The sequence below is a fragment of the Columba livia genome, chromosome 6 (genome assembly GCF_036013475.1).
Source record: "Columba livia isolate bColLiv1 breed racing homer chromosome 6, bColLiv1.pat.W.v2, whole genome shotgun sequence".
Lineage (NCBI taxonomy): Eukaryota > Metazoa > Chordata > Aves > Columbiformes > Columbidae > Columba > Columba livia.
Window position 1 is genome coordinate 19,748,745 of NC_088607.1, and position 23,559 is coordinate 19,772,303.

At 41.4% G+C, this 23,559-nt stretch overlaps 1 protein-coding gene across 1 annotated transcript; it reads left to right on the top strand.

Moving 5' to 3' along the window:
- Positions 1-8,764: 8,764 nt before the first annotated feature.
- Positions 8,765-22,649, top strand: FAS (Fas cell surface death receptor). The gene is made up of 9 exons (XM_065067420.1): positions 8,765-8,918; positions 15,896-16,061; positions 17,022-17,156; positions 19,114-19,225; positions 19,718-19,782; positions 20,150-20,221; positions 20,349-20,422; positions 20,763-20,787; positions 21,597-22,649. The coding sequence occupies exons 1-9, from the start codon at positions 8,799-8,801 to the stop codon at positions 22,010-22,012; spliced, it is 1,185 nt and encodes a 394-aa protein (XP_064923492.1). The 5' UTR covers positions 8,765-8,798; the 3' UTR covers positions 22,013-22,649.
- Positions 22,650-23,559: the final 910 nt, after the last annotated feature.

The window sequence follows — 23,559 nt, forward strand, 5'->3', positions numbered from 1 at the left end:
AAGATAAATATTACAAACTTAGTTTTAAAAGACCTTTCACTTTCTAAAACAAGAAATAATTAAAAATAAGGTGAATGCTGAATCGACCTATGCAGAGTAGCACAAAAACTGTGTAGGTGAAGTCTCACAGCACATCAGTACAGGGAAATCACCACTGAGTGGGTGCGATTCTGTGGGATCTTCCATGCACATCATTGGCTATGCACCTTACTGCCTTTATCAGTGATCTGAACAGCATAAGTTACAAATAAATGTCACAGATAAAGTGTGTGTATGTGTTTTGGTAACTTGCTACAATCTACATTACAGATCTAGGATAAAACAGAGCCCTCCCCAACAGAATCCTGTTTATAATGTGAAGTCTTGAGAAAATTCTTTGCGCCTCTGATCTGTGCAAAAGGATCCCTACTGTGTACACATACGCAGGCACGTCGCAAGAAGAGCCAGAGGCCACGGATGCATTTGCAAAGAACAAGTTTTATTTTAGTTACCTCTCTACTGGGGGATCTCCGAAGCCACACCTGAGCTCCCAGGCTGAGGTGACACAAGCCGGGACGCAGGCGCTGGTAAGTTCAGCCCTGCTGGAAGATCACTGGGCCTGCTGAGCTCGCCTGTATTTCAAGGCTTCAGGCAGGCACAGCCTCCTGCTCTTTCTCACAACAAAGCAGGAAATTCAGACATAGTGATAAGGTGCCTAGGATTTCTCACAGGCCTATGTTATCTAACACAGAGGTTCTACTCTTCAAGCATACAAGGCCAGTAAAACAATTAGTGCAAGTCACTTGAGCGTATTTACATTTAACTAACCTCCTCGCCAAATCTTCCACTATTTCCCCATACACCTACCCCCAGGCATCACACTTTTGCTGAATGTCATTTTGGTTGATGAAAACAAGGTGCAGACAAACACGCCCAGAAAAGTGTTGCCTAACTCACACAGGTTGCAGGAAGGACAGGATTTCTCTGGTGCTCTCCTCTGCCCTGCATGTAGTGTCAGCCTGTCCCTGTCACACCTTCCTGCACACATCCCAGCTGCTGCTTGGGCCTGGAAAACCCTTCTATTTTCTACTGTGGTGCTCCAGGAGACTGACAGCTGGCAATGGTTGGTCACTTAGCCAGGAAGAACTTAATACACAACTATTACCCAAGCTCTAGCACATTCAGTTTATAAATCTCTCCCCAAAAGATGCTCAAGACTGAAGCTGGTAGGTTTTTCATCTTTGCTTTGCAGATGCATCCTAGTTACGTAAGGTAGTTTCTTCTTCCTCTTTCTTACAAACAGTCATAAGAACTATGGAAAAGTACAGATAACATGTTATTTTTGTTTAATAATTTGGCTGGTTTTCTGAAGGTGTGCCAGCATTTTCTAGACAACTGTAGGGTCTTTTTTTCCCCCAATAAATGTGTGTTGCATGTCAATCCTTCAGAAACAAGGAAAAACCATGGAATTCTGCAAGGCTTTTGCTCATTCCAGCCCATTTCAAGACCAATTGGTGTACCACTGGCCTCATGGGGAATGAAAACTGTCAGGACTCTAATCTGCCTATAACCCAGCTGGAGCAACCTCAGTTGCTTTTTGATTCATTTCTCAATCACAATAAGATCACAGATACTGTTCTGTATTGCATGCACACATACAGCATGCCTGTAGGTAGCAGTACAGATACAGCTCTCACTGCACGCAGCTCTCCGTTCCACATCTCCCTGGTCTCACTGTGGTTTTCAGGACTTCAAGAAGACCCCAAGTACCTACAGGCAAAAAATGCTAAAGCCTCTCTATTCATGTTTTGTTCTTCTTTTAAGTCAGTAACAGCAGTATATAAAAGACAAGGTTCTCTATATCTCTGTCTCTGAATTACGGTTTCTACCACATTGTCAGTCCTGCAAGTACGTCCCAGGTTTCTCTTTCGGTTCCTTGCCAGTAACTTCTGGAAAAGATGTAGTAACTCCTTTCACTGCTGTAAGACACTGTTGCCCAAAGATCTTGAAAATACCTGGATAGTTTCCACAACAGGATACCAGAACTACATACAACCCTTTTAGCTTCCTAATTAGAGCCTGTTACTGCACTGTATTTAGGTGTTTCTGGGAATTCACTTACAAGGTCAAGTGCTCAGTCCTGTTCAACATAATAGAAATCTTTCCTCTCCATTCTGATTAGTCCGTGTTACACAGTAAGAACACATTGTTTAATAAAAGGAAAAATTATGCCATTAGCAGAACTTCAGCATAAACATGCCCCCCTTTCTGAATTGTAACAGCCCTTAGCCGCACCAAGCCGAGATGCTCCAGGCTCTGCCACGTGGGAACTGCAGGGCAGAACATGCTGCCTCTTTGGGGGCTGATGGAAAAGGAGCTGGTAGCCAGCCCTGCCTCCTGGAGGAAGTCCTTTACATCCGTATCTTTACATCCATTTTATGGATGTGTACCAAAATCTTAGCTTGATTCAAGACATCAAAATTACCATTGATCTCAAATGAAATCATGGCTCACTGAAGTGATTCGATGAGACCTGAAAATCTGGTCCAACACCTCTACTTTGAGAAAGTAAGACGATGTCCTTACACTATTACAGCAAAGGGATATGAGTCCCTTTTCATTTCTCACATGAGACCGAGGAACTGCTCTCCTCTCAGCAGGCTACCTCCAGACAGGAGGTTTTCTGAGCATCCCTCAAGCAGGGAGAAACACATTGGAAACCTGTGACTGTTAAAGCTGTGGCCTGTGCTGGCATCAGAGTCTCCCGCTCATCCCAAGGAACCAGAAAGATACATTCTGTTGTTCATCCTCCTGTGGTTCCCCATCCCATCACCAGTTCCTGCGTGAACTGGCTGACAGTAGGAGAGGCAGCCATCACAGAGTGCAGAAAGGATGCTTCTTCTGAAATACTTGGCTTCAAAGAAGAATTTGAGAAATGATTCAGCTGAAAAATACCACTAAAATCTTACCTGGGAGCTTAACAGACTGCTTCACACAGTAAACATCAATGTATTCTTGTGTTATGACCACCCGGAGATGAACATCTTCCTAAGCCCATCATTTAATTGCTGATGAGAGTAGCACTGGCAGAAAACAATCAACTGCTTTTTGATAGAAATATGAATTAGTCTGTGCCACGTACTCATTTAATTTGCTTCATGCTCATAAAAGCTTGACTATGCAGCGGGCTGTGCAGCTGAACAGAGAAAATATGACTCACTCCTGTAGCTGCATGAGTTACCCTGGTCTCGTATGTTTGTGCAGATGTGTGGTAGAAGTGGGTGAGTAGGTGAAGGCAGGGAACAGTGACAGCCCCACCACCTCTGAGCCTTGCTCCTACCACAACAGCCCCTCTCTACTAGAATTTCTCTCTTGATTGTCTACCTGAAGCACAAACCCTGGTTAAAAGTGTACAGCAGTGCCCAGGAGACAAACCCTCAGAGTGAGATCATTGCATCCTGTTCTCGCTCTGAAGAATGTTTGATGTTGCAGAGGATACCGAACCGCATCTGAGACAATAGTGGGAGCAATAAAACTTTTCACATCACTGTCCTTCCTCCCTAACCACCCCCCAACCCCAACCAAGGAATTTGAAAGGTTAAGCAATATATCGGGGGGGTGGGGGAACAAACAAACAAATAAAAACAACACCAAAAATACACACACAAAAAAAACAACAAAACAAACAAACCAAACAACAACAACAAAATCTCCACCACAACAAGAAAGTCTGGAGTCTCAGCCACAAGGCACGGCTTTATCTAAGTGTGCTAGTCTCGCTTGTCAGATGATATCCCAGAACCAGGAGCATGACAGAAAGAAGCAAACCAGTAGAATTAAATCCCAAAAGACAATTTCAGAAATTCTGATCAACTACAGTATGCTAAGGTTTTTCAAAATGTTTCCTTTAGCTTTTCCTCCCCACCATCACCTCCTTTGATGAAATTTGTCTTAGTTAACTTCAAAATTATTATGAAAATGTATTTTTCTCAAAGGGTGGCTGTTTGGGTGTCACTTAATATCAGAAATAAAAACATCTGTTACTGCCATCTTCAGATCAAAGATTAAAACCAAAACTTAAGACCTCCTTCTACTCACATTGACCTTGTAACTTCTAACATTTCTCTGCAGGTCTTTCCTTGCTCATTCTCAGTACTAAGACTCAGCCTTGAGTTTAAATCACAATTGCAAGGAATTAGCATCACTTGCAAACTAAATCAGCCATGCTCTGTCCAAGCAGTGCCTGAAGGGAAAAGTTTTGAACATTTCCTCACTCATCTCTGGAGAACATCTAGGCACCATAGCACAATATAGAATAATTTTGGTTGGAAGAGACCCTCGAGATATCTCAAGAGCTTTTACAGTTCATCTGTTACACATTTGATTATTAGCATTTGCATTACACCAAGCTTTGCAAGCATAAAGGATAATCCTAATATTAGTAATACAACCCTCAAAAAACAATTATGAGTAATTAACCTGAAAAAAAAGAGGAAAGAGTGCCAGTCAACATCTGAAGATAAGCTGCCTGCTGGAAGTTCTGGATGAAGACAGAGCTCCACAAAACATTTCAAAGAGATGCATTTACAATATATCCAGTCACAAAGTCAAATTTTAAGTGAGCCTGTCTGATGTGCAAAATATTTGCTAAATAATGCAGCATTCAGGATCTCAGCACTCACTGGTAGAGTGCACACACAGAGGGCTGGGACAGGATAGTCCCATGGCTAAAATAAAGTCAATAATCAACCCTAAGATAGAAGCACATCTACATTTATGGTAAGGTTATAGCTATTGGCTGTAGGAGCCACAAGGCATCCAGCCAATTTGCTTTTCCAGTCTAAGGAAATGCTCGGTTTGTTTTAAAAATGATTTTTTTCCTGCTGTGAAGAATGTATTGACGTCATCAAACTGGGTCTGTTGAACAAAAGCATGGATCCAGGGTTGTGTCAAGAAATTGAATTGCAAGAGAAAGGACACGCATCTGTTTTAACTTTCCTTTAGACTGAGAACTATTCCCAATTCTCCTTTTCCACATTCTCCAGAGGATAACTGCTAGAGGGTACAAGTGACTTGCTACGAGTTTTAGTTTCTGTTCTGTTTTATTCCACTCTATGGTTTTTTTCTTGTCTGTTTCCAGGTTGTTTCGTTGCTCCTATGGTTTTTTTTAGATAAACACTAACATTATAGCTCCACAGGCCTGTTTATCAGATCACTGTTACTTCTAAGAGGAACATGCTGCATGCCAGAACTCTCTAATCTAATTTAATGTAATAACATGCAACACCCTTACAAAAAAAACACACCACAAAGTGTTCATAAACCTCTCCAATCACACACTGCTTTCCCCCTTCTATGCTGTTGTATCTGCTTCTCCACCCGCAGAACGGCTTGTTTAGGCCAACACAGTGCTTTGCTACCACGTCATCTGACCAAGAACCTCTCACTATACCACTAAACCAAGTGATTAGAAGTAGTGTCTTAAAAAGGGAGAAGGGCAACCTTGAACTGTCAGAATCTGGCCTATCACCTACAACGAAATAGCTAAAAGTTACAGCGGTTACAGATACTTTCTGGTCCACAAGACCACAGAGCAAAAGGTGCAGCTGGTGGGTGGAGCAAGGTCACCATTTTGAAGTTTCACAGAAGTTTTGGAAAACGAAGGGCAAAGCATCCACCATAAAATTGCACTCAGTAAGACCTAGTGATTTAAGAATTGATGGCACTCTGGTTGTTTTGCAATAGGGTTATCCAACGCTTGTGACAAGAGTCACAGAAATGAACAGGTTCTCATCCAAGGACAAAGGAGGTGCAGTAGAGCTGTATGAAATATGGATTACACAGTCTAATACTTGAATCAAATGCCAAAATTAGGTTGTTCTGAACATACAGGAGGGAGGTGAGAGGCAGAACAGAAAAGCAGAATAACACAAAATGCAGACAGAAAGTGAAACAAAAAGACTCTACTTTTGGCCAGATTATTGTTTGAGCTTTTTTCCCCCTCTTCCCTTTAAACTTCAGGTTATTTACAAAACCTGAATCACATAACAAATTGTTTTCTTTCAACTATCTCCACGACATATATTTTGCATTCTCTCCTACTTTCTTCCCTTTTCAGCCAAATCAAGTTGTCTGAATACAGCAGTTTTGTCCCCTAACCCACATTTTAAGGCAAACTTGCTAGCTACTTAAAGACAGGGGAGTAAGTCAACATATACAAGACAAGAAAACGCAAGGCTAACAAGAAGACAACTGTAGTGAGCAGCTCATAACTCTTCTCAAATTCAACAGCTCCAACATTTATTATATTAATATATCCAGTGTAAGTCTTGTCTACAACAATAATCTTCCAATGTGTATTGTAAGTCAAAGGAGAATTTAAGTTTGATGGAACTGCTTTGGTTAAGTTACACTGCATTAATCTGACTATGCAATCTCAGTACTAAAGAACTGCTAAATAATTACTAATTGCTGAAACAAATCTAAACCAAGTAAAAAAACCCCACAACAATACATCTAAATTAAAAATTAAAAAAAAAAAAATCTATAACAATTTAACAAAGAAAGAAGTAGAAGAAAGCAAGTCAGATCTTATACTTCCTGGTTGCCACCCTCCTTTCCAACTCAGCAACCCTCAAAGCCAGAACACTGAGGTCGTATGCATCCAAAGTTATTCCTTGGGTATTTTTGCAGCTGTCTTGAACACAATTTCCTATGGCCAGTGCACGTATGTGGACACAGAACAACAGTAACAAGAAAAATCAAACAAACAAATACACACACACACAAATCAAAACAGCATAATAAATAAATCAAAAACTTAACTTTGATTCCAAAACCTTCACATTTTCAAGGTGGAATTGCAAAGGAACTAAAACGTCAATCTCCTGTGTGTTCAGCGTTCCCGGAGTTTGGCCCTGCCACAGTCTGATCCCTCTCTTGCACGTCAGGCAAGGTGCAAGGCCATCTACTGGTAAGAAAAATAGTGCAGCGCCTTGTACTTCTTCCACTCCCCAACTGACATCCGATTTCGGCTTTAGATGAAGGGTCAGTAAAGAAAGTAGTCAAGGCTGCCACTTTTACCAGCCCCAAAAAAAACTGCTGCAACCCAAGGAACAGTGCAAAGACGAAAACGCCAGCCTTACAGTGCCAACTGATAGCAACTCAGGATAGTCAAAAAACAAACACAAAATCCTCCAAACACATTGCCATCTCTTGGTTTGTATCCATTATATATATAAAAAACCCCCAAGTAGCTACAGTTATTAACTACATGAGATATGACTCCAGGTCATGTGCAGACACTATTGTTTTGACAAGAATCTAGTAGCTTTTCAAATGTCTCTCAAAGCTCCCTACCAAGACAAAAACACTCCACCACAAAACAGATACAAACATGCAATCATCACACCTCCGGGGGGGTGGAGAAGAGTGCAAACCACATGTGCCTAATCGACATTAACTACATCAGTGGAAGATATCAGACAATTAGGGTATATGGTGTTATTGAATGCTAAGCAATACCTGTTGAGGGCCCAGTCACGTCAGGTTTTGGTTTTAGGACAAGCCACAGTTGCCCAAGTAATGAATTTGGAAATATCTCTACCAAGCTTTCTGCTGCAGCAGCCATCCAGATCCGGACAATGTTGCTCGCAGTCCATACTCCACCCCTACCCGCACGCAAATTTTTTGCTAAAATTAACAGCCATACTGATTTGGGTTTGCCCAGTAGGAACTACAGACATGTAACACAGGCAGAGCACCCAAGAGAAGTGCCTTTTGTTCATCATACTCTGTGCTGTCACTGGGAAGGGAAAAAGTTTATTATTAAAGGATGCTCCAAAGGCAGCATCTCTGAAAATGTGTCAGCAGTACATGTCATTTTATCCGGAAGTGGTTAAAAAGTCTGAAATATTTAAAACAGCAGCTATTTTTTATATTATGAACCCAGCTTATCTCTTTGGCAGCTAAGAGCCATATCAGCAAAAAAATCAAGGGCTTCTGAAAATCTGAGTCATAAACGACTGAAAAATGGTGTTTAAAATGAAAATGCCAGCTCAATTGCAGCCATGGTCTTCCCAAGGCAACAGCATCATGTCAAAACCTGAGAGATCAAAACACATACCAATTGCTGACACCATCACGTTATTTCTAACACTGTGGAGGAGGCCATACCACCAGCATTCAAACCACTGAAAGCTCGCAAGAAATACTCAAGGAGTGACTAGAAATAGCTATGAAATAGAAGTCAGAGGCTTGAGTAATCCTTTCAGTAGGATAGCAAAAGGCAGTATCTTCTGCTGGAGTTAATTTAGCCTATTCTGAATGACTACTCCACTCCTATAGATTCAAGACTCCCTGCCCCAAGCCTGCCCTTACCAATATGGCAAAACTGGAGTTTCTGTCCTTGATAGGAAGGCATTTGCTTTACTCAGCAGTCGAAGCACAGAAAGCGAATGCCTCATGCACAGCCTGAAGTCTGTGGCTTTTGCCTTGTGACCTCAAAGCCGTGCCCGGCATTCACAAACTGCAAGCAGATGCACCCGACTCCATTCATCCCAAACACTTAAGATCCCCGTGGAGAGCGTGGTGCCCACAATACCCAAAAGAAGCCGGCGTGCCCCTGCCGCCCTGTCACAGAGCGGGGCTCAGCACAGAGAGCAGGGGGCTGCCAGCGGGCAGAACTGCCTGTCCCGTGCCCGCAGGATCACCCGGAGGCAGAAGCCCCTGCCCGGGGTTGTTTCTCGACACCGCGGGCACCCGCGGGCAGGACGGGAGGGTGCAGCCTCCCGGGGGCGGGCTTGGCCGTGTTTACCAACATGGGAGGAGCCCGGCGTGGGCAGGCCGCAGGCTGCCGGTGGCGGGACGGGCCGCTTTCACTTCGCGGGACAGCGGTGGGCAGCGGCGGCATGGCCCGGAGCCTCCTTCCCCTGCTCCTCGTAAGTGTCTGCCTGCGGGAGTGAGCGCGACGGGCGCCCGGCAGCCGGGCGGGGCGGGTGGCGGAGCCCGGCAGCGGCAGACGGGGCTGGCGCCCCGTGGAAGGGCGGCAGGCAGCGAGGACAGCCTGGCGGGGACGCGGGGGCTGCGACAGGCGGTGCGAGCAGAGCTGCCGCCGCCGGCAGCAACAAACTTTTTATCGAGTTTGCACGTAACTGATTTAGGCGATTTTTTTTTTTTTTTCTTTAGAAAACCCACCTTCAAATTCAGGCACTTTATGGTTTTCAGTCACTTTTTTGGGTGCCAGGTGGATGTGGGCATTGTGTAAAAGCAGAGGGACAGAAGAGGGGCATAGGTGGAGGTAGCTGTCAGAGGCAGCTGGTCGTGTGCCATAGGTGCAGGGGACCCAAGGAGAGCTGTCATCAGTCTCGGTCCACAGGCACCCAGACCCGGCTGGAGACGGTGAGGCAGGTCCACCATCCGTGCTGCTTAGCTAGCACAGTTAGATCTATGGCTGGGTATCCGCTCAGGCAAAGACCGCATTAGTGAAAGCTGACTTGCACAGCTGGTAAAGCAATGTAAAAGCGAATACCTTTGGCAAGAACTTTGAACCACTACTGGCAGGGCCCCAGGAAAAGCTGGAGAAATAGGCCAAGTCTGGTTGGCACAACGTGCAGTGTTTACTGGAAATGGGGCAGCGCCTTCTTTTCTTGCCTTAATCATCCCCCATACACAGTATGAGTCTCTGCAGCTTCAGAGCTTAGGTCACATGTCGAACTTTGTCATCAGTAAAGTCAACTTCACAGACACTCACTCTGAAGGGCTACTGTCAGCAAGGAAGATAAGGAAGTGTTTCAGTGTCTGTAGCAAAGGGATCTCCACTGGTACAGGTGCACTGGGCCGAAGAGCTGTAGTGGCAGGAATATCCTGGGCAGGAGGCCTGGGCACACATGGGTGCAGATGCACTGGCTCTGCCTGCACTTGGGTGGAGCTGCCCAAGGCAGCCCTGCTCTAAGAGCCCAGAGGTAGGACATGGAGAACGAGTGGGTGGCAGTAAACCCTGCTGCACGGCAGAGCAGTAACCCGTCTGGAAATCTGGATGCAGTATACATTGCCTCCTCAGCCATAATTCTCACCTATTTCAGAGACAGCTCACTGAAGTTCACATTCAAAATCTCTTCACAGCGTGGTTATGTTGATAATGAATGCAGTTTGCTTTGGGGTTTGGCAGGTTAAAATCAGGTGTTAGGGTGAAAGCTATCTAACACATAGTAAACTATTTTAAGTGATTCAGACGGTTATATCCATATCTCTCCACAAAGTACCAGAGCATAGCTAAGTACAAAGAAGTATTTTCATCTGCTGACATAAGTGTATATTTTCTATTTGTGTACGGGAGCAGCAAACAACTAGCAAAAATATCAATCTAGCTTAGTATTGTACAACTATTCACAATATAAATTAAGGTAAAAATCACTGTCTCTTATAATTCCTATTCTTATTTTTCTCTTGTTTCCAAATTTTGATACTCCTTAGAAAGACTGTAGCAATCACACATACTTCCTATTTTTTAAAAAGTATAGGCTTTTTTTTTAATTGGCATGTTATTCCACTACTTATAAATCAGTAAACCTGGGCAGCATTTGACATACTAATTTGATTAAACTGGAACACAAAAGAAGTTTGTTGAATGAGCCCTCAGTTTAGCAAGCAACTCCATGTTGCACTGAAGTAGGAGCACTAGTAGGGATAGTCATGCAAGGTAGCAATGGCCTACATAGTTATAAAACATCTAACTTTACCCTGTAAAAAAAGCCACAATACCATATACTACTCAGAGACACAATCTAAAGGAATAGGCCATATTAAGAGCGTGAAGTGTTATCTAAATATTTTGTAATTATCTGATATGGCTACAGAGCCACTACTTTTCTGGAATTTTAGAAGACATACCTTTGAAAACAGGACTCCTGCATTACTGTGCTGACCCTTCTTTCTCATTTCCTGGACAACTAATGCACACACTTAAATGTATATGTATAAACAGCTATAAGGTCATGGAATGACCCAAGAGTCAGCTGAAAAGTACAGAGGCCCCAATTCTGGAAACATTTGTCTGCTCATATTTCCACAGTTAACTGCCTTTATCTTTGAGGCAACTCATTCAAAGAAAAAGTGCCAACAAGAAAACCTGTATGGTTTTACAAAGGGAAAAAGGGGAAGAGTTCCTAAATTTCTACACTGTCCAGCTCTTATTCATCCTTAGTCACAACATCAAAGTTAGGTGGGAGCTGTTAATATTGCTCCAGCTCTCCCAAATTCTATAATATTTATTACGTGTTCACTAATACAGTGCTCCTACAAACCAAAATTAAAAGAAAAAAGAAAAACAAACACCACAAAAAACAACAACCATAGAACCCGCACCCCTTCAATATATTGCCATAATTTGCATATGAGTCAGCTGAGATGTTAAATAGTAATGGATTGAATTTGGACAGTGACTATTTTAAGACACCTGACAGTAACTGAGACTTCTGCCTCTCACAGGCACTGAACACATGCATCTGACTTGAGATTTAAGAAGCTCAGGATGTTCTGGTTGTGGGGAAATACCAGCTCCCACTGCTGGGCTTCAGAATATGGAACTGGATTCTTTTTGTCCTTCTCGTAAAAGATTTTTAAACGTGAAATACTATTTGCAGTGGCTATTTTGGTGCTAACTATCAACTTCTGCCTTGGTGGGGGGAAATAAAAAGAGATGGGGGAAAAATTATACTGGAAATATTGGAAACAGAAATTACTTGTCATTGTAAAAGATCTGGTGTAGAGAACCCTCTTAATAAATAGTGTGAAATGACTTTTTGAAAACCCATCCTGACAGGCGTAACGCAAGGGAGATTAATTGCATAGAAAACTCTCTTACAATAGAGTTAACTCTAGCAACCATTTGTCAAAAGTACCATAAGCAAATCAAAATTCAGAAAATAAGTTCACGTTTTTTCTCAGCTCTATCTAGGCAAAAAGCAAGAAAAATCCCCCCTCTCCCCTTTTTATTAACCCGTAGAAAGCCCCTGATGAGTTCATGTACATTACCCCATATAACAGGCGTGGAGTAGAAAAAAAAAAAAGGCAACCAAGCTCTGAAGGCATCAATCTTCTCATCCATAGACATCTATGGATTAGAAATGGGAGGACTGGCAGCTAAAATTAAAGTGTTTTATAAAGATAACAGGAGAAAGCAGAGACAGGGTTGGGTTTGGGGTTTTTTTGTTTGTTTTTTCTTTGGGGTTAAAAGTTGTAAGGCTTTAAAAAGCCCTATATGCAAATAACATATTCACACACTTCCAGAGCTGACATTAGATCCCCGTATGGTAGGTCTGCTGGAACTTTTCGGTTGAAGGAAGTTGACCTGTTATGATCAATACTCTGATACAGGAAGAACTGGAGGCCTGAGAATGCCAAAAATCACACAGGTTTTCAAAGAAACAAAAGTTCCTGTCACTCTACCCTGGGAAGACAGATGAAACAGTTTTTTTAAGTCTCCTTAGCAGATGCCTGTTGGTGAAAGCATTTTGAGGTACTCCGTGGGAGCAAAGAAAAGGGAGGTGGAAAGGTCTCTTAAATGTCTAGGCAATGCAAAAGGAGAGAAACCCCAAAATTTTGTTTCATATTATAGTTTTTATGGATCCCACTAAGGCTAGATGTCCCTGATTGATTGCTTTTATTCCCATTGACTACTCAGTTCAATCTAAGTCTTCAGTTTAGATATGACAATTGTTTTTTTATGTTAAGATAAGAAAGGTAGAAGAGAACCTCTGTGAGTCATTTTAGGCTGGGAAAATACAGCTGCTGTTTGAATATACACACCACAAAAAAGCACCTATCACCCCTTCCTCTGTGAAAGCCCCTAAAGTGCTTGCTTTCCACTATTAGCACTCACTGCTCAGTGACAAGGAAAGCAATTGAGGTGTGCACAGGAAGCCATATGACTATTAACTTTTCTTCCTATAAGACATACCAAAATTTCTGTATAACAAATGGATTGCAAATCCAGGAGGAGAAAAAAAAAAAATTGAAAAAAATAAGGTGCCACTTTGAAAGCTATAAAATCTCCACAGTTGTCTTATTATTCCTTGCACAGGAAGGTGATGCAAGACATCCCTGTGAGCAGAACTGATGTAGGTGTTTCATGCTGTTAGGTGTCAAATTCTGAGAAGTGATCCCCACTTCTTGTAAGAGTACCAGGAAGTTCATGTCTGTGAGTGACAGTGGAGAGTTCAGTCAAAAAGTGTATTTCTGCCCAGCCTCATTATATCAGCACAGCCTGTCTGTATAAAAGTGTGAGAAGCAGAGGGGTTTCTTCATGTGAAGGAAGGCTGTGTCTGTGCATGCACTGTGATTGCAGGCATTCAGTAAACACAAAAAGAAACTCTGCTAGGTTTTACTGATATTAGTAATTTAGAGAGATGTTTCCTTCTTTCATCATACCCTATTTTTCTGCATGACTCTGTACATTCTCTTTCTTTGTGTATGCTCTGTGCTTTCCCAGCGCTATTCAGTTTCTCTGCTGTGCCCAGGTAGTTTGCAGGTGTGCTAGGGCTGTGGTTATTGTCACTTTCCCTCTTCTCTTTACTGTTGCCCAAGGTCTTTTTTTCCCTCTCCAAAACTGCTTGACTTCTCTCATCTGAAAAGGGGAGATGTGGACACCAAAAGCAGGACAGAGAGCATCCCTGTGGGCACAGAGCTTCATCAGGCACGGCTGCAAGGGCAGGCGAGCGAGGAGGCGGGAGCCAAGCCATTGCAGCAGGGCGAGTACTGCTAAGCTGGGGCAGGTTTGTCAGAGTGTCAGCTCTGATGTTGTAGGGCTGGTGGGGCTAGTGCTGTGCTTCTTGCTCACCCAGCTGAGCCACAGTTCCTCCGTTGGCATGAGGAGAGGAAGGGGTCATTTCCCCACTAGCTCCCTCATGCATTTGTATTGGCCCATCATGCACCCCAGCCACACCACAGCCTGCCCAGCTGGGCACCCCTGGCACCGCTGGGTTTCCTGGGATGGCCAGAGATCCATGGTGCTGCCTCAGTGCCTCCCCACCGTGGCAACTCTCTCGCTTCTAACCCTTCTGCTGGCTAGGGCCTCACGGCAAATGGGCTGGCTGAAGCATCATGATCCTCCAGCTCAGAGAGCTGGGACAAAACCTGTCCCCCAAGTGTTGTCCTGTGACTGTCCCCTCCCTCAGCCCAGTCCAACACATGGCAGAGGAGCAGTGAAGGTGTGGGGCTTCACCCTGCTTCAGGGAAAGCCCAACCAGACTGGATGCATGCCTCCAAAAACTAATTGCTAGGAAGCAGTCAATTGGACTTTCTATCCCAGTTTTTAGTAAGATGGAGAGCAAATCACGCCAATTGGGCACATCATTTGACAGCTTTTGTTAAGGCCTTACATTAACTTCTTAACATCATTACACTGGGATTTGGAGAAGAGCATCCTCAAAGCTTTGGCAGCAAAGGAAGAGATTCAGAACGCTACATGGGGAAAGTGACTGGCTGAACATGTGTACCCAGTTTCTCAAGTGCTAAACTGCCTTTTTTATCAGTTGAAGCTTCTCCTCCAGGTACAAACAAAGGCCTTCCTCATTTCAGTCTAGTAATGAATATTATCTACATTTTAAAGCAGATGGCTGCTAAGGACAGAAATTGCTTTTCACCCTCCCATCCTCTGAATAGACTAGAGGATCACAAGAAGTGGCTACTGTAGAAGTCAGCAGACAGTAGTCATATTGGTTACTTCAATTAATTAGCCCCAGATAACACTTCCTTCACTTGAGGGCCCGGTTTGAAATCCAAACCCATTTTTCAGTAAGTTAATATGTGCATCAATTAAAGTGTTTTCTTCATCTAACTAAAGTTACAGTCAGCATCGAGGCAGTTTCACACAAAATCATGAAGATTGGATTAATCAGCCATTAAATATCACCCTCTGGCAAGCAAAAAAAAAGAAAAAAAAAAAGTGTAACAATAAAACAACCAGTCCTCAAATTATTAGAGAATTCTTTAAACATGTTTGTCCCTTGTTAGCACTAGCAGATACAGTAAAATTTGTATTAAGCCACAATTCAGAAGTGTTCTAAGGTAACCAGTCATTCAGAATAAAACTCTTTCAAATATCCGAAACAAAATCAAAAAGAAATTATTCTATTCAAGGTGTTTTGCATGCTGATTTATAAACTGTGAGTGAATCTGTGACTGGCAGGGCTTCAGTCCATGCAATGCACCATTGGTACAAGAATCTGCCAGTTTGTATGGCACCTCATTCACCACTAATCTCCTTTCCAAAAAAGGTACCCTGCCATCGCCCTTCTTCACAACGTGGCCTGTTATTTCCTTTTGCCAAGGGCAATAGCACTACTCCATTTCTTCCCAAGCGTCATTTTTTCCCCTTTCCTCAGTATCTCTTACGGTATATATCTCTAAGTCTTTTGTAAAAAATGAGCAAGAATAACGAATGTAGTGCTCAACTTAGAAGTTAAGACTTCAAACTCTTCAAAACAAGGACTGTCTTAATTTTTACTGTTAAAACTCCACACAGACAGTAACACATAAATAAAATAAATAATGAAAATGTTCAAATAATTCCAAACTATCAGCAGAAACTGAGTTAAGTAAAAGCAGGGTGGCCTCAGGCTTTTCTGCATAATAATATTTCTAGAAGGGCATCTAGTTCTTCAGCCAACAATCATTACATATCTCCATTATATAGACGTCTCACACTCAATGCGTGTGAAGTATATACAGAATTCCACAAAAAAACATTGCCAAGAGGAAGGCAAACTATAACAAATCTATCCTACTAATTTTCCCACTTTACTCGCAAAACAGTCCGATATTCCTTGACAGGTTTTTTTGGTGTTTTGTTTTTGTTATTTGTTGTTGGGGTTTTTTTGTTTTTGTTTTTCAATAACTTGCTGTTCTTTTCTCCTAGGTAGTTATCTTCATAATTGAAACACGATGCAAAAACAATACTGAAGCTCTAATACACACAGCTTACAATAAATTAATTACAAGGAGGATCATTGCTAAGAGGGAAACTAAGTGTAAACTAGATGAATACATTTCAGGTGATGAGTGTTGCAAGAAATGTGAACGTGGTGAGTATCATTATAAGACTATTGAAAAGTCATTAATAGCAGAAACCACAATGTGCAGAATTGCTTTCTGCTGGACAGTGAAGTGGCATGCTGTGGTTTTCTGGGTGCAATGCTTCATTCTAGCTCTGTCTTTCTCTATTGCAGGACATCAGACACTTCTAAAAGTAATTATTGAGCTCAGTGCCCCAATAACTTTTTGCTACAGATAGTAGTTCTCACACAGAATGCTTGTCACAAAAGAGCTATATACATCTTTGAAAGAGGTTTTCCAATTTTTGCATGTCCAGTTGTGTTTAGTGTGCTCTCCTTCAGTCCTAAATTGAAGGAAGAGAGGGGATGATCAAATCTTACATATACTGCCTCGGTTCAACAGGCATGAGGCCCTGGATGGGGAATGCAGTGACTTGAGGAGCAGGTGGCTATGGCAGTACATTGCTGCCCAGCCTAGAATGAGGAGAGTCTGTTCCCAATTAGGAATGGTCTAGACTGAATAGGTATGAGCAGAACCAAACTACAATATGGAGGGAGGTGGTAAAAGGTGACAGTCACCCCACATCCTCCATCAAAAACAACTCCTGCAAAGCAAAAAAGGCAGATTGTGATTGCAGGAGAATTCAGGCTCAATATGCATGCTTGACCCACTTCTGAGAGAAGTGGGGTCAATGTTAAAGGCATAAAAAAACTTGCTTCTCAAACCATTTAGGGACATGTTTTAGTGCTAGAGTTAGTTTAGATATGGTTGGACTGGATGATCCTGAGGGTCTCTTCCAACCAAAATGATTCTACGATTCTATATTCCTGAAGAGCATATAGGTATGCATAAAGAATATAGATTCTGTCCAGGTTAGCAAATCAAAAAGTGTAAGGGATTAAAAAGAGAGTCTGATATAAGTCTTAGAGCTGATGGATTTTGTCCAGAGGTACCGCAAATCTTAATTCTTGTTTTTTCTGTCTCTGCAGGTTTTGTTAAAAATGTCATCTGCCCAACAGATACTACTGAACACTGTGTTCCATGTACACATGGAAAGGACTATATGGATCATGTCAATGATTTGGACAAGTGTTTGAGATGCTCTTCATGTGACAGCATATTTGGTACATCTATAGAAATAGCAACTCTAGCAATGACTTTTTTGATACAGGATTTGACTGAAATTCTCCACAGTAACCTGAATACTGAGTAGCATGCAGATTAAAATGTTATAGTGGTAGTACGTGAAGAAACTTTTGACAAAGTCAAAGATTTAACCCCCAGTTCCCTTTCATCAGGCACAAAGTGTGAAGAAGAACAAGCTATGTTGGTCCATTGTTTCTCCTTGTATTTATTTACCTTTGCTCAGCCAAAGTAATGCTTGAAAAGCAGACCCTATACAAGCTAGTCAGAATGAAAGAAGATCTCTCTCTCCTTCACCCTCTGTTTAAAAGAAGGGGGGTATTGTAAGAAGCAGGCATGGGAGAACTCCCAATAGTATATTTCATAGTCTTTCATGTAATTAATAATATTATTTTAAGTTGCTGGGGCTGAAAGAGTGATGTCTTTTATACATCCAAGATGCTGTGTGGGTTACAGGATCAAATTATGAAACTAAAAGGCATGCCCTACTTGGTCAGACCAGTGGTCCACCTACCCCAGTATTCTGCATTAAGCAGTGGAGGCAAGAGGTTCTATTTAGAGAAAACACAAACCAACCTGTGTACTTCCCATGGCCTGTTCCCTGCAAAGTCTAGCAGCATCCACAGTTGTGGGAAAGAAAATTAGAAGGTCCGACCCTACTTAGTAATTTTGGAATCAATTTATGTGCCCTTTGTGCATGAACCTGCTGGAGGACCCAGGTTTCAGAAAGTTGCTACCTGTTGCATAAATACCCATCATAGTTTTGTTTTGGTTTTAAATCCATTAAACTGATCTCCTGGCAGTTCTAGTATACCTAGATTAAGAGAGTGATGGTTCTGTATTCCTTATATCCAAAATCCAGTTTGGTGAATGGAGAGACAGCTCTTAACTCCAATACTGTTGTACTCAGATCACCTGCTGGAACATCAGTCTTTAGTGCTTTCCTCTTCCTTTAACACCACCATATACATAGAAAATTTTCTTCTCATTAGCTACTATAATGAGCATTTTTGGATGGGTAATGAAGTTGAGTACAGCAAAACAATTTAGCGTTTTGTACAGTGCTACAAAGGAGACTATTAGTTAAACTGAAGGGGAAAGAAAGGGTGATGGGATGACCAATCACATTATCCCATGGACAATAATGTAGTTGAAGAGAAGTCAGTAAAAAACATTAGGTAGGAGGAAAATTAGCTCTGAAGTTCCATTAGAACCATTCTTAGGATCATTCATGTTTGATATTCTAATGGATGGCTTCAGCACTGGTTTCACAGTAGAGCGTTATCAATTTTTTTTTAAAGATAGTATGTTTTCCTGTTACAGCAGGGCACTGAATGTGATAACTCAAAAATTCACTTCTATTCCTATATACCTATGAATTTCTTAATGCAGAAATATTTTTTCATAGATGGAGATAGCTTCATCATATACACCGAGGATAGGAGCAGATTAACTTGCTTCCATACTTAAGCACAGAATATATTAGCTAAAAGAGACAGTGGAATTCTTCACCGTTGAAGGTCCTCACGAAGAGCTAAACTTGTCTGTCAAGAAGAGTAAATATCTTGTCTCTGACATCAAGCAGGGAGATGGGTTACATGATGATCTGAGTTTCCTTCTGGCTTTACACTTCTGAATGGGAAAAAGAAGCTGACAACATTTGACAGTGCCAAATTAATCGTCTTCTACCAAGTATTTGTGGTGTGATGAGGTTTTTGAGCTCCTGGCCAGCAGAGGTCTCTTTGCCATCTCCATCCTTCCAGTGCTCCAGCAACAGGGCTCCCTATAAAAGCTGTGTTGTTCTTAGAGTTGAGGCTCACCCGTGCCAACAGTGGTAGAGCTAAAAACACATAAGTTTGAGGACAAGAGCTTGTGAGCAGAGGCCAGCTTTTAAGGTCTACTTTTTCAAACTGCCAAATTTCAAAAAATTTATTTTAGGTTTGGCAGTTGCAAAGAACTGCACCCCGGAACGGAACACGGAATGCACCTGTGCAAAGAATCATTTTTGCAATTCTTCTGTACCATGTAGGCACTGTGATCCATGTACCATGTAAGTTTATGACTTCATTGTTAAATATGAAGTTGTTAATATCATGTTATCACACTTTCTTTTTCCAGCCAGTTTCAAGACAGACGCTAAGGTCCTGTATAACCTGAGGGAAAACATACTAGTTTTCCTTTGCACTTAGCTTGTTGAGCTGACTTTGCTCAGTCAACTTAACTTGCATCCATGCAGGCTTTCGAAAGGCATGCAGAAAAACTTCTATACATCCATTATATCTGTATACGTTTTTCAAAAACTGTAATGTAGTATCTGAACTTTTCTGTTGTCTTTGTGTGATCTACTGTTACATTTGGAAAATAATTTCCACACCCTTTTCCTCTCCCATGCCTTTCCATACCTATTAAATTCCAAACTCCAACTTCTTGATATATTAAATATTTAGCTAAGAAAGTGTTTGAAGATTTCGCTTTGCTCTGTTGACAGGGTTATAAGGAGAGAAACAAATTCCATAATGATTTTTGTTCATGTTTTCTGCAGATGTGAAAGTGGTGTAACTGAAAAAGAATGTACTCCAACTTCAGACACTGTGTGCAGAACAGAAGGTATCATTTTAAATTGTAGCATGGTCTGGCATATGCTGTAGTTTGAGAGACTATTGCAATTGTATTGTTCTACACAATGGCCCACAGTGACTCCTGACAGCTGAGGGCATCATATCTACTGGGCCCTATACTGACCTGTGGGGCATGATCCCTCTTCTCCCATGATCACTGTCCAGATGTAGGAGCCATTACTTCTTTTTAGGGGTGACTCATGATAGGTAAGACTTAACAAAGATGTAGCTTCTACCATTAGGAAACAACAGAAAGGCTTTTATAATCTGATGCAATCTTCTTTAACATTTAGCGTGTGTTGCTGTATTGCATTTCTTGACTTAACTTTCATGTAACGCTTCTAATGTTCCAACAGGAGTGCCAGCGTGGGCCATTGCTTTAATAATTTTGTCAGTACTATTTGTACCAACTGCAGCAATATTGTGGTGTAAGTGATTCCCTATTCCTTGTTCCTGTCATATTCTGAATAAGATATTCAGGCACTCAGATGTATTATATCCTTGGAGTCCAGATATACTCTGTCCTGGATTTGAAAAATGCTTTTTTTCTTTCAGGGAAGAGAAAACAGATGGGTTGTACTAGCAAGGAGAACCTGGGTGAAATAATCCCCATAACAGGGGTTTCTTGTGTAAGTATTGTTGCTTAGATCACAAAAACCCAGCTTCATGAAAGGAACTTTGTTTCATTTAAATTACTGGGACTCTGCAAGCATGAGGATGCCTCTCTTCTGTGACAATATTGAAGTAAATTTCACCATAAGGACTCTTTTGGGAGACGTCAAAGAAACAAGATCAAAAGAGGTCTCTCTCTCTGATCTGATTCCCTTGCTTACTGAACAGGAGAATAATGAAGAAAACTAAAAGAAAATTACAAAAGTCAGGTGTCATGAAATGTGTTTATATTCTTATACAACATTAGTGTTTTACAAAACTTGTTTCTACTCATTTCTCTCTTGTTTCTCTTTTCAGGACAATGAACCTCTCATATACCCAGGTAAGAGAGAATTTCTTAAAATACAGTGCAAGGGAAAAAAATACAGACAAGGACATCTTACACTAAAAGAAAAAAAAAAAAAGGATATTTTTGTGTAGACTTCTCCCCTGTCAAGAGTTGTCATTCTAGCACAACAGTGAATACTTACTAAAGAAATGCCAGTTGATATTGTGCTTATTAAGGCATTTAGTGATATAATGAAAGTTTTGCCTCAGGAGGAATTTCTGTTGTATAGGAAGCGATTATTAATTGACAACAGGTGAATTTCTGTTCTGCATGTGGTACAGACCCTAGAAGACAGAAAGCTGAATTTCTAGAATTATGGATAATTATGAAAATGGAGTAGTCCCATACCCAACAGTGGGATTGCAGAAACACAAACCTGCCTTATGTTCAAGGTCAAATTCACAGTAGTATTACACAATAGGAATAGAACATAAGCTGTATTCCAACAAAACAGACCTGTCCTGTTCCACTACCTTTCCCAACACTATTTTGAGCAGAACAGGTACATGAGGCAGAACCAGACTTTAATGATAGACAAGAACATAATAGGTTTCAGAGGGAACTGAGATTCTATTTCAAGTGTGGATGCAAACCTAAATATTTGAATTACATAGCATTTGTTAGGAACATGTAAAAGCAGACCTACTATACATTGTAAAAAAAAAACACATATAAAAGATACTGACCCAGGAATACTTGTAATTAATCTCTTTTGGACAGAAAAAGTATCAACTATGAGCACAGGTGATAAAAAACAGTAAGATGTAAGTGCCAAGAGCATTAATTTTCTTTTGCATTTCTAGATATTGACCTGAGCAGCCATGTTGCTGGTATTGTGGAGCAGATGACACTCACAGATGTCAAGACATTTGTTCGTCATCACCAGATACCAGAACCTGTCATAGATCAAACTCTTCGGGATAATTATCCTGATACATTTGAACAGAAGATTAAGTTGTTTCAAGTCTGGTATCAAAGACATGGGATAAAAAGAGCCTACGGAACCCTAATAAGCAGCCTGAGAGAGCTTAAGATGTGCACTGTAGCTGATCAAATTGAGGAAAAAATGAAGGCAGCCATTTCCAGCTGTCAGGAAGGGGGACAGTCTTATGGTGATGACACTGAGCAAAGCAAAACCTGCAATCCCAGAAGTACAAACTCTTACAATGATAGTGCTGACCTAAGTAAAAACAACTCTGGTAGTCTGGAAGAGACATAGCACAGAATCATTTGAAAATTACTTCAGTATTTTTCTAGCAATATAAATAACAAAGCTTTTAAATACCCATTTTCATTGGCAGTTTGTTTCAAAGGAGTTATATGAACATGGAATACTTAGGATTTTTGCAGCAGTATCTTTCCTTTAAAAAAAAAAGTCTTAGCTTTTTTTTAGTTGTTAAGAATTGGAAGGAGATGTTTTATGGCTTATATTCTACAAGGTAGCACATAAAAGTCCAGCTTTAGGATTCCCTACAAGATGAAAAAAAACTAGTCATTATTTGAAGAAAAGCTTTAGTCTAAGTGTATGGCCCTGCATTACTTCATCAATATTATGTTTTGCTTACATTAAAATAGTGGGCTGTTGCATTTTTCAAAATGAAAACTCTGTTGTTAAGTGTCTACAACGTGTACCAAGAAGAATACTTGAACAGAAAAAAATGATCAATTTCTAGTACAGGTGTTGCTGTATAATTAAATTCTACTCTGTTGTAAATGAGATTTCTCCCTTGTATAGAAGCACCTGTGTGTATACAGAGTTTTGTATATGTGTGTATTTATACATGTGTGTTTATATGTGCAGGTTTTCTATACAAAAGCTCCCAGAGCTAAATAAAAAATATTTCCCTTGTTCTCTGCATTGATTACAAGCCTTATCGAATGTTAAAACCCTTCAAAGAAGCAGGAGCTGCAGCAGCACAGCAGAACCATGGTTTTTGGAAGGCAAACTGCACAAGTGATGTAGTGTCCATGCGCAAGTCTGCAACACTAGTTTTTCTAACACAAGAACTGATAGAATGAAAACATCTTCACTTAAAAGAAATACACATAGTGCATGACTTCTCTCATTGTGCAACTTATAGATGTCATTTTTAGGTTTTTTTTCACTCAGATCAGTAAGTCACAAAAAGAGATGATTCTTTGGGATGGGGGAAACAACAAGAAAATGAGACATCTTACCTTTCTTACGTCTCGGAGTGCAGAGGGCTCAGCTCCCGAATTCAAAGAACCAGTAGTCCTGGGCTGCTTTGCAGTGAAGCCTTTCCTGCTCACATACCCATTTATGCAAAGCCTTACAAAACCTTTCAACAGATGAGGAAACCTCAGTGAAAAGGATTGATATTTCCAGGTCACACAGCAAGCAGGATGACCTTCTTTAGCTCTACCATTACTTTACCAGACAGAATCTCCAAACATTGCCAAGACTCAGCCAAAGCACGAGGAGACATGCCTGGGCTCACTCCCAGCCGGGATGTGGGGCAGGGTCCACTTGCTGCCACCTGGCCCCAGGGGTGTGGAAGGGCAAGGCAGGTCTGGCAGCAGGGTGCCAGGTGCCAGCAATCAACCCCCAGGCAACACCAGGCACCCACAGCTGTGTGGAGCTGCTCCTAAAGGTCATGCTGCTAGAAGTGAGGTGCCTGGAAGGGTGGTGTGTGGCCCTTAAAAACAGCCAGGCATCTGTGTATGGCATTAAGCAGGAGCCTGAAGGGAAAAGCAGGACTCAGATTATTTTCAAAAACTTTAAGACTTTCATAGGCCTGACCCACA